The sequence below is a fragment of the Leptodactylus fuscus genome, chromosome 4 (genome assembly GCF_031893055.1).
Source record: "Leptodactylus fuscus isolate aLepFus1 chromosome 4, aLepFus1.hap2, whole genome shotgun sequence".
Lineage (NCBI taxonomy): Eukaryota > Metazoa > Chordata > Amphibia > Anura > Leptodactylidae > Leptodactylus > Leptodactylus fuscus.
The window spans coordinates 184634698-184646783 of NC_134268.1; the positions used below are offsets into that span (position 1 = coordinate 184634698).

The window sequence follows — 12086 nt, forward strand, 5'->3', positions numbered from 1 at the left end:
GGAAAGAAGAGTCAGAGGTTTGGCCTACCAACCCCACCGTCCTGGTAATTTATAACTATTATATATATCACTGTCTGATCAGTAGTGATTTGACCTCTGGGACCCCTAGATAACATTAGAGGAAGGGTCCTGCTGCCCAGTCTGAATAAAGCAGCAACGTAAATATGTGTGATGCTGCTCCATTCACTTCCATGGCACTGCCAGACACAGATCACTGTCTACAACAGTCCCTTACAGAATGGATGGGATGGGGATGACTCCAAATCACTTTTTTTCTGCAGCGTTTTTCATTGCATTTGCTGAGTTTTCCCTGCAGACCTTAAGCCCCTATTATAACTATATGGAAATGGTTTCCACTGGAATAATTGACCTGCGGCGATTTACAAAAATTTTAGCATTGACGTGGGGTCCCAGTCGTCAACACCCTATGTTATGCAATAGGTACTTTAGCAAATAGGAGAACTACTCCAGGGTAAGATTTTCAGCTGTCGGCCCTCACAGCTTAGTGAGACAGAACTGGGACAACATGAAAGTAAGACCCAGTCTTAAAGCTGATCTTAGGGCAAAAACAAAACCGTGATATAACCCATCTTCCTATCCAAATACATAGGGGGAAAAAACAGGAAGCAGGTGACAATGGTTCCAGACTGCGGTGACATGCTCAAGGAGGCAAATACAATACTGATGAATTTCCAGCCATATCACACTTCATAGACAGCCATGAACTTGATATACACCTGACTCATGGCCATACTAATAGTCTATCGACAGCCTGAAATGCTCCAGATTTAACGCAGAGGTTGATATTGGATTACTGCCTAGTCTATGTATATCACCATTATTTGACACATTTACTCCATACTCCTTTACCCTGTGAGTCTATGCTCCTTTATGGCAAAATCACACCCACTTGACTTGACTTGGAAAAATCTGATCTCAAAGTAGATTCGCCAAATGTTGGCCTATTTTAAACCAGGGCTGAGTCCTAGCCAAAATAGTAAAACTCAGCCCCAATGTGTGCAGATGCCTTCCTTGTCATGTTTATTGCACATCTACAATGTACCGCTGCGCTCCTTATGCTTCAGCTTTACTCTAATGATATGAAAATGAAAGGTTCATTCCCTCCTCGATACTGAAGGGAAGAACATCAAGGCTTTCACCGATAGTAATCAGCGCTAATGGGATTCCTAAAAGAACCGTACAAATGATCTGTCATATTACTGGCTTAATATAATGACAGACAATTTCACTATAGAAATCAACACTAACATAAAAGCCATGTTTTATCATCATTAGCTGCATCACCCATAACAGCTTACTCACAGGAACCGGGTGACTTCTCCTGTACCTATAGGCTTCACATCGCAACCGCAAGACTAACATGTTATAGGCGCAATAGTCTATTATTTCCTATCCCAGGCATTTAGGCCATATTTACACTTGCTAGATTTTTTGGATGAATTTTGTAACAAATTATAATTCAATATATATTCATATTAGCAGATTTTTTTTAAAAGCAGAAATGGCCTGGAATAGACAGTGGATCTCACAGTTTGTATTGTTATCAGTGGTAAAATTCAGAAGAAACCTGTAACAGGTAGGACATATATAAGAATGGGAGGTCACGCTAAAGGATAAGGTCAGAGGGAATGTTCCTCAGACTGGGCTAGGATGGACAAGTAGCCAAGGTGCCTAGGTATCTGCTGCTTATAATCTGGCTACCAAGTTACAATGGCTTCACGAGGGCCCTTAATATACCCCTAAGAGTACAGTAATTTGTCACCCCTGGCCTAGGAGGTCAGACAATCTACCTGTAACCCTTGTGAAGGCGTTTATGATACTGCAATTGTTCTAGTAGTTTAGGTTAGTTCGTAATAACATTGCTGATGAGCTAGTGTACGAGAAGACCTGGCAGTCTAGGGTAGCCAGTGTTTATGTCAGTGATCTTGGAAGCCTAATGGAGTGACAGTATTAAAGGGGTTTCTCCATGCAAACTAAGAAAGTGTCGGTTGGGGGGGGCTAAATTAAAAAAAAAAAAAAAAAAAAGATATAAGAAGTGATAGAAATGATACCTCTCCCTGGTCTTCCACCCCACGTCAGGTCCCTCATTCCATTCTGTGCCTGCATTGGTTGGGCCAGAAGTGAAGCGGCATCGGTGCTCACATGCTGGATACCGGTTACATCATTGCTAAGGAGGCGTTACCACTAGCATCTGTGTCCGTCAGCAGTGTCCGTAGCTACTGTCCATTCCAGATTTTAACGGTGTCCGTTACAATTTCCATTCATTTCAATGGGATTATATCTGTTGTTCTTTAGTGTCTGTTTGTGTCCTTAAATGTCCATGTCGTTTTTTCAAGCGGACAAAAAAATCCTACATACAGGACTTTTCTGTCCGTTTGAAAAAACGGACAGCAAGTGTCCGGTGTTTTTTTTTTTAACATTGTGGTCTATGGGCAATGGACAGTAACTGATAGCCATCAGTTACTATCCGTTTGTATCCATTATGATAGGTGTCCGGTTTTTTTTGTTTTTTTAAACGGACACCAATGGTAGTGTGAACCCTACCTAATAAGTCACCAGTACCAGACATGTGACGGCGGATGCCAGTGACTGGTTGCAGAGATCACCTGAACTGCTTCACTTCCAGGTACGGAACGGAGCGGAGGACCCAGGGTAGGTCCTACAAACTGATAAGGCCATTTTCACGTTTTCTCTATAGTTTACATCAGTATTTGGAAGCCAAAATCAGAAGTCGAACATACAGAGAAAAAGTATAAAGGAACAGTTTACGTCTCTGCTGTGTCTTGCCTTACAAATACTAAGCATATAAAAGTGACTTAAGCCCCGTATGATTATAGAGCCCGTTCCAAATTTTTTTTTAGGTGTTTCTGCACTCTTTTCTTCAAACAAGAGTGAACATATCATTTTCTGCTCCTACTTAATCTAGAGAGTCAGAAATTCTTGCTCCGCCAGTAATAACCTCTGCTTTTATGGTATTTAACAAGTAACTTTATCTGCCTTTTCAGCTCCATTGATCTTTATCTGATCTGCAAATGTTATTTTAATTGGAAATGTAACCTGAATATTGAGGTCAAGTTCACAATCTGTCGTGGCAAGTTTTTTCACTTTCATGTTAATATCATATATAAGAATGCCGCAATCCATCCGAATCAATGAAGATGGCGCCAAATTATTGGGGGGGTGTTCACACGCTGCAGAAACAACTTATCCTGAGATATGCTACAGACACAGAAGTTTCTGCCATGTGTGAACATAGCGTTAAACAGTGGGTACAACTTTGTAGGAGAGAACATTGCTGCCATTCATGTTCGCAGACGCTCTAAATTACATTTTCTACTTTTTCTTCCCGATTCTGTCTTTATAGCCGGTGACAGATGTCGGCACGTCGTCTCTTTAAATAGAGTAACTTGGGTGCACATATGAACAAGCATTGTCTGCATTATTTGTTCCCCCGAGGACGAAAGATAATCTGGTGACGCTGATGCGAAACGCGACTTCTAGTACATTTATGGTGGTTTTACGGTTTAGACATCCATTTCTAGTATTTAATGCGGTATACTGAATATCGAGGAACGTTCTAATGAGAGACAATGGGACACATTTATCAAACAAAAGGCACCAGAAAAAGTGGCGGAAGTGATTTATGGAAGACCTGTGCTGATTTTAATCTTATAAGATGCATCAACGTCACGCACAGACCGCTCTCAATGGTTACGATAAAATTTATTGCAGGCTGGCCCCTTTTTTAGTAAGACAGTAATGAAATGGTGCATGGGAGTGTATCTATTATGTCAAGGGATGCGGCAAATTCGTTAGGCAGCAAGATTTTTTGGATCATTTTGGCGCCAATTTTGCCAAAAATCTATTTCTATGTAAAGGCTGCAGGGAGATGGACTCAGGATGGAATGACAAAAAAAAGTTATCAACTCCAACGTCAAAAAACAAATGAATAATTATGATTTTTCATTGCATTACACAATTATTGTTATTGTATAAGTTATTAAGAAGTCAGAGAAGGAGTCAGGCAGTGGAAAAACAGAGAAGTCGGAGGTTTGGCCTAGTGATGGGCCCTTTCACACGGCGTAAGCGCTCGACTCATTCCGAGCCGTACACGCGAGAGCTTCTAAACATTTCCCATTCACTTCAATGGGAGCGCTCGTAAAGCCGGCTTTACGCGCGCGCCCATTGAAGTGAATAGGAAGAGTTTAGAAACGCTCGCGTGTACGGCTCGGAATGAGCCGAGCACTTACGCCGTGTGAAGGGGCCCTGACTCTGCAGCCCTGCTTGGAATAGGCTATCAATGGCAGATCAATGGGGTTTCGAATACTGGCACCCCTGCCAATCCACAGGTATGGAAAGTAGCACGGCTCTGTACACTGTGTAGCGGCACAAGCTATGATGTTTTCACAATGTTAGGCTTGGATGATCTGCATTCACTGTTGGAGCACTGTCCTCAGTTATCTGAGATGGTCAAAAGGTACCAGTCCATTTACATAGGGGACCCCGTTTTCATGTAAAGCACCTCTATACTGTACACTGCCATACGGGATCTATCAATCAACTGAAGTGATTGGTCTATGGAACATGTGCATGAAATAATGGGTCACCTGGTCTGTGTCAAATTAAAGGTGCTGAGCTACAATACAGTGCACAGTGCTGTGATGGGGTAAGTAATGAAGAGGCCGCAACACTAGTCTGAATGCTGCAGTCACTGCAAACCGTGCATTGGAGGGGATGTTGGGTGTTGGACTCCACCGATCTGGTACTGATAACCTATCCTCTTAGAAAACCCCTTTAAATTTGCACAAAAATTCCAGACACTAGACACCCTGACAGCTGTTACACAGGTACACCAGTATCTTGCAGTAATACAATGCACAAACCTGTTATTTTGATTGGGAAGACAATAAAAAGCATCTAGAACACACACTGCCCATCCACCGGTTACTCTGCTTGGATCTGAACCTATGGCCCCAGTGTGACAATGCCGAACCCCGGACCAACCTGTCCTCATGTACTATCGATGAAACTCTTACTTGTCCCCATGACAGTAAGTGGGTTATACTGACAAATGTATCCATTACGTTGTTAATACACTACAAGAGGAGGCTGATCTAGTTACCAGTGTAGCATCCCAGATAAACTAGTTGTGTCACACAAAGGTAATATATCATAGGTCCTGTGGGATTACATTAGCTCGACTCCGCTCAAATTACAGCACAAGAGACACAATCCAACAATTTGTGTGATATATATATACGCTATACATAAGGTAGGCGGTAATATTCTTACACAAGAAAGAAAAAGCCTCATTAAAGGTATCAACAGTGTATAAAAATATGACCATACGGCAAATATCAATGTAGGAGCTCATACACAGACTAAAGTTGATGAAAATGGACAGTTCAACAATAGTTAATGTTCATTGGGAGACAACGATTGTTTTAGCTGACCAAAGGCGCACCATGGCCACCTGGAAAGAAGTCGGAAGTATTTGGAAATTTTGTCCGATGGTTGGTAAGTGAAATAGATCTTAGAAGAACATTCCAAGAAAGATTGTTTATCCTTCACCCAACGTGAACGAAAATGTCTGAACAATTGTAATGGCCCGTATGGACTAAAATATGTCCGACCGCTCCAGTGGTCCCTGCAGGGTCACCGGAGGATTGTTCGTTCAACCATCAACCTACATGTTATAATGATTACATAGAAGTAGGTTGATGGTTGAATGAACAATCCTCCGGTGATCCTGCAGGGACCACTGGAGCCGTCGGACATACTTTAGTCCATATGGGCCATTACAGTGGTTCAGACTGTCCGTACATTTTTAGTGATACTTTCACTTACATTCTAATGCGTACAGACATGACTCCATCCAGATAAGCTCCAAAGTGTACTGAACTATAATCCGAAAACTATAGGCTAATACTAATATCTTCATATACTACCAGTTACATATACAGCAAGTTTTATCAGACGGCACATTACACAAGCCCTGTACATGAGTGCTGCCATACAAAGTCATCCTATGGCAGCACTCGTGTACTATTCCTAGACAATACACCGTCATAATACTGCACTATATCTACATAAGGACAGAGGCAGGTAACGTAATACACCTCATTTTCTATGTTTTAAACACTTCCTAATAGTTTGTGCGCCTCGTACGACATGTGGGAGGGACTTGTTGAAAAGGGGGAAGGTTTAATATACTAAACTGAGTTAGAACGTGTCACTGTCTACTCTAACTTTGCACCATCTAAGGCTGGGTTCAAACCAGTGATCAAACTCCAAATGGGGTTTCTGTCCCCAAATCCACTTGAAAAATGTGGAGAGAAAAGTCCCACAAGCAGGATGTTTTTCTCCACATTTTTGGGGCAGAATCGAGTTGACCAAATGGGGTCCGCAGGTAATCGCTTTGTAAGCAGATTAGGTTTCCATTATTGGAGTATCCAAGTGGACCTGAAGAACGCAAAGCTGAACACAGTTGTGAACCTGGTGTAAAGGTTAGGACAGTATTAGCTTATCTGCCCGAAGTCAGATCAAGACAGACAAGGACAACAAAGAAGAAGGGAACTGGCAAATGGCCAGAGTGAATCTGGTATAAAGCTGGTCATATTATTTAGATAAAAACCTGCTAAACCTGCCCATTTTGGAACACTCACAAACTCTTTAAGGAGTAAGGGCTTCCCCATGAGTGCTCTGAGAGCACGTGCTGGGAAAACATGGATCAACACCTTTTGTTTCTGCGGTAGATAAACTGCTAGCAGGCGTGCTGAAGTGTACAACTTAAAGGGAGTCTATCACCTCCCCCAAATATATTCATCTGATACCCCCATGTTACAGGTCACATTACAATGATAAACATGCCACTTTTTTTAGATTTGGAAAAAAAAATGGAGGCCTTATTCAAATAAAGCAGTAGGTGCAATGGGGGCGAGCCTTCAGCCCTGGGTGCACTGCTGCTCAAGTAGGATGTGCGTTATCATTAGCAGTGGGTGGATCAACTCAACTGCGTAGGGAGATAGTAGGGGTCTTATCGGCAAGAACAGCGCTCCAAGTGCTCAGGGCTCGCCCCTCTGCAACAACTGCTTCATTTATACAACATATCAAAAAAAAAAAGTTTCCCTCTAAATGTACAAAAGAGATACACATAAGAAAAGTACAATGTATCACTGTAATGTGCTCTGTATCACTGTAATGTGCTCTGTATCACTGTAATGTGCTCTGTATCACTCCCTTTAAAGCTAAGGCATTGCACAGAAGCCACAAGCCAAAAAATTCAATGTATCCCTATGATGTCACATTGTGACATGTGACTGCGACAATTGCAGAAAACGTGTTGGATTTTGATCACGTTGCAAGTCACATGCAACTTTTTTGCCACTTCAATGGACTTCAATCATTCCGACATGTCTGTGACTTGACCGTGTTTTTACAGCCAAACACGGTCATAGATTTTGGCTGAATGATCATTTGACTGACAGCTATTGTACATGTATGGCCATCTTAAAGGGATATTCCAGCCACAGCTAATAAATGACTGATCCTCTGGCGGTGTACTGTTTTTTGGCTATCTGACTAGCCGCTCCATTCCATACTGGGGTAGAAAGCACACCAGTTCTCATGCCTAGTGAGAGGGTCCCAGTAGTAACTTGCTGTAACCACAATACCCCATTACATCCATTTTCGTCTATAAACTATTAATGATTTATCCTTAAAATTGGTCATCTACTGTATATCACATCGGTGGGATTCTGACATCAATCACCTGTATGTAGAGACTGCAGGCTTCAGACAAGCATTGTGGTCTCTCCACTACTTACCACTTTGTACAGCGGTTGTATGTGGAATTGCTTGCAGCTCAGTCCCATTCATTTGAATGGGACTGAGCTGCAAACAGGTGAATGTGACGTCGCACAGCCTTTGAAGTAAACTCATTGGAACTACTGCTCTAGTTTCGAACAACTGATCTGCGAAATCCCAAGAGTCGGTATCCCATGGATCTGGTATTGATAACCTATCCCGAGGATAGATCATCAATATTTTAGTCTCGAAAAACCCTTTCACAAAGTGTAGAAATCCCAGATGACCCCTTTAATAAACCTGTTCAACCCAGAACTTTAGTATTTGTGGGCAACATCACAAAACAGACTGTAGTCGTGGGGCCACACTGGGGCTCAGTGGTTAGCACTGCAGCTTTGCAGCGCTGGAGTCCTGGTTTTCAAATCCCGCCAAGGGCAAAAAACCATCTGCAAGGAGTTTGTATGTTCTCCCCGTGTTTGCATGGATTTCCAAAAAAAACAAAAAAGACATACTGATAGGGAAAAATGTACATTGTGATCTGTATGTGGTGCTCACAATCTACATTAAAAAAAAAAAAAAAATAGCCTGGAGTCCAATAGAAGGGAATACAACCAGCGGGTTACATGTTCTATTAGGCATTGCCTCATTTGTAGTAGAAAGAAATACACTGCACTGATGTGTTTTCTAAATGAATGAGATATCTGGAGTATTCTTACTAGTGCAGTGTTGGGCTATGTTCACACAGGCATTTGATGTCTCAGAATCACCAATCTCTATGGTCAGTGCGTTTGTTTCCTTCTCTATCTTCAGGCAGAGCCAGCGCTGACCATATACAATCAATGGGAATAGTCAGCACTAAGAACAGGGAGGAATAGGACAAAGCAGTATAATTTGGGGGACAGATTCAGAAACATAGCCATATGGAGCACAGTATATATATATATATATATATATATATATATATATATATATATATATATATATATATTGTGGAATAACATGGGTAACGAAGAGTCACCTGCAATTCCCCCATGTACATGAACATTATACATGCAGGAGTTACAATAGTACCGCTATATAGGATATACATATAACGGCGCAGACAATTTTGCACACAACAAAGTGTCTTCCAATGACTCCTCCGGCCCCAGTACAAGTCTCCATTACAATTACACATCCATAACAACTTCTTAAAGAACCTGCAATACTTGTATACACACAGTCATCATTACCATTAGTGGCATGGTATACGCTAATGTGGCATCTATGGGCAGCCTGGCACCCTGGAATACTACAGTCAGCGTAAATGTATTGGCAAGCAGGCATGCTGCAGATAAAAAATATACAGCTATGCTGTATGTATATAGCTCGGTGCACAAGATATACAGATGTGTGACTGGCAGACCACTGGTAATGTGAAAGCTATGGGTGCAACAATGCGATGCCCGTACTGTAAATAAAGCAGCATATGGCATGCAGTGTAAATACTCCTGGTGCATATCGCTTGTGGTGTAAATGATGTGCACTGGCACGATGCCCCAAATGGAAATGAACCAACAACTGGCTGCACTATTTTATTGATTTGTAGTATATACCTGGCATATGGCTATTAGTACATAGTAAACAACCTGGATGCGGTTGTAGAATCTATAGACGCATTGGTACCCCCTGGCATATGGTGGGTAATTGCAGTGCATGACCTGGACACACTGCTATGTGATCTGTGTACAGTAATTACATGGGCACCTGTGTATATGGTATGTAGAACACATTAAATACGCTGGGTACCCTGGAATATGGCATTAATGTACAGTAAATAACATGGCACTGCTGTATATGGATTGTAAAACACAGTAAGCACTGATGCCCTGGCATGTGAGCGGTGGAAACTAGTTATCTGGATACCCGGGCATGTGGTGTTAGAGTTCAGTAAGTACCATAGGCACTGTTGTATATGGGGTACAGAATACACCTTGGTAGCTGCAGTACATGACCTGGGTACACTGGCATGTGGCTTGTAATGTAAATACTGTTGAACTGGCATGTAGTGTGAATGACCCCACTAGTGCACTATCCTGTCAGTGTGAATGACCCCACTAGTGCACTACCCTGTCAGTGTGAATGACCCCACTAGTACACTACCCTGTCAGTGTGAATGACCCCACTAGTGCACTACCCTGTCAGTGTGAGTGACCCCACTAGTGCACTATCCTGTCAGTGTGAGTGACCCCACTAGTGCACTATCCTGTCAGTGTGAGTGACCCCACTAGTGCACTATCCTGTCAGTGTGAGTGACCCCACTAGTGCACTATCCTGTCAGTGTGAGTGACCCCACTAGTGTACTACGCTGTCAGCGTGAATGACCCCACTAGTGCACTACCCTGTCAGTGTGAATGACCCCACTAGTGCACTACCCTGTCAGTGTGAATGACCCCACTAGTGCACTACCCTGTCAGTGTGAATGACCCCACTAGTGCACTACCCTGTCAGTGTGAATGACCCCACTAGTGCACTATCCTGTCAGTGTGAATGACCCCACTAGTGCACTACCCTGTCAGTGTGAATGACCCCACTAGTGCACTATCCTGTCAGTGTGAGTGACCCCACTAGTGCACTATCCTGTCAGTGTGAGTGACCCCACTAGTGCACTATCCTGTCAGTGTGAGTGACCCCACTAGTGCACTATCCTGTCAGTGTGAGTGACCCCACTAGTGCACTATCCTGTCAGTGTGAGTGACTCCACTAGTGCGCTATCCTGTCAGTGTGAGTGACCCCACTAGTGCACTACCCTGTCAGTGTGAATGACCCCACTAGTGCACTACCCTGTCAGTGTGAATGACCCCACTAGTGCACTATCCTGTCAGTGTGAATGACCCCACTAGTGCACTATCCTGTCAGTGTGAATGACCCCACTAGTGCACTATCCTGTCAGTGTGAGTGACCCCACTAGTGCACTACCCTGTCAGTGTGAATGACCCCACTAGTGCACTATCCTGTCAGTGTGAATGACCCCACTAGTGCACTATCCTGTCAGTGTGAATGACCCCACTAGTGCACTATCCTGTCAGTGTGAGTGACCCCACTAGTGCACTATCCTGTCAGTGTGAGTGACCCCACTAGTGCGCTATCCTGTCAGTGTGAGTGACCCCACTAGTGCACTACCCTGTCAGTGTGAATGACCCCACTAGTGCACTACCCTGTCAGTGTGAATGACCCCACTAGTGCACTACCCTGTCAGTGTGAATGACCCCACTAGTGCACTATCCTGTCAGTGTGAATGACCCCACTAGTGCACTATCCTGTCAGTGTGAATGACCCCACTAGTGCACTACCCTGTCAGTGTGAATGAGCAGTCAGTGCAGGCTTGGTGCACACAGGTATATGACTTGTAGTGTACACAGGTGCCATGACACTGCAGGAAGCCATGTGTCTCCGGGCGGCAGGAGGTGTCACTCACCGGGCCATTGGTGGCAGTGGCTGCCGCGGTCTCCTCAGTGTCCGAGAATGAGGGTGAGGGTCCATAGACCGAGCTCCTTCTCCGCAGGGTCAGGCCGCTCCTCAGCAGGGATGGCAGCTCCCTCAGCTTGTGCTTGAGCTGCGCCTGCTGCTCCCGGACGCTCCTGCTGCGGCTGAGCCCTGCGGTGCTGCCTCCGCTGCTGCTCTCTGAGGTGGGCTGCATCTTCGTCCTCACCTGGCCCACAGTCATACTGCTGCCGGGCACTGCGGGGACAGCATGGTCTCCAGTCAGCAGCAGCAGCAGCCGCCGCCGCTGTACAGTGCTCTATGCGGGCTACAACCTCCTCATCTACACAGCACACAGGCAGAGTGAGGAGGAGGAAATACTACCGCATCATAGAGCCTGCTGCTCCCTGCCTACTCCAGTCACTTCCAAATAGCCCCGAGCACACTACCTTCATCACACACACTCCTCCTATCATCAGCCAGCCATGGAAATAAGGTAGCAAGGAGGTATAGACAGTACAATACTGTATATAAGGTAGCCAGGCAGTACCTATAGCACAGAGCTGTATATAAGGTAGCCAGGCAGTACCTATAGCACAGGGCTGTATATAAGGTAGTCAGGCAGTAGCTATAGCATAGGGCTGTATATAAGGTAGTCAGGCAGTACCTATAGTACAGGGCTGTATATAAGGTAGTCAGACAGTAACTATAGTACAGGGCTGTATATAAGGTAGTCAGGCAGTACCTATAGTACAGGGCTGTATATAAGGTAGTCAGGCAGTAGATATAGCATAGGG

General features: G+C 44.0%; 1 protein-coding gene across 1 annotated transcript in view; it reads right to left on the reverse strand.

The window, feature by feature from the left end:
• The window catches only part of RAPGEF5 (Rap guanine nucleotide exchange factor 5), a 223278-nt gene extending 211650 nt beyond the window's left edge, over window positions 1-11628 (reverse strand). The window contains exon 1 of the mRNA XM_075271487.1: window positions 11285-11628. Within this exon, the coding sequence (XP_075127588.1) occupies window positions 11285-11533 (249 nt within the window). The 5' untranslated portion in view covers window positions 11534-11628. The remainder of the gene's footprint in view (window positions 1-11284) is intronic.
• Between the last annotated feature and the right edge of the window lie 458 nt (window positions 11629-12086).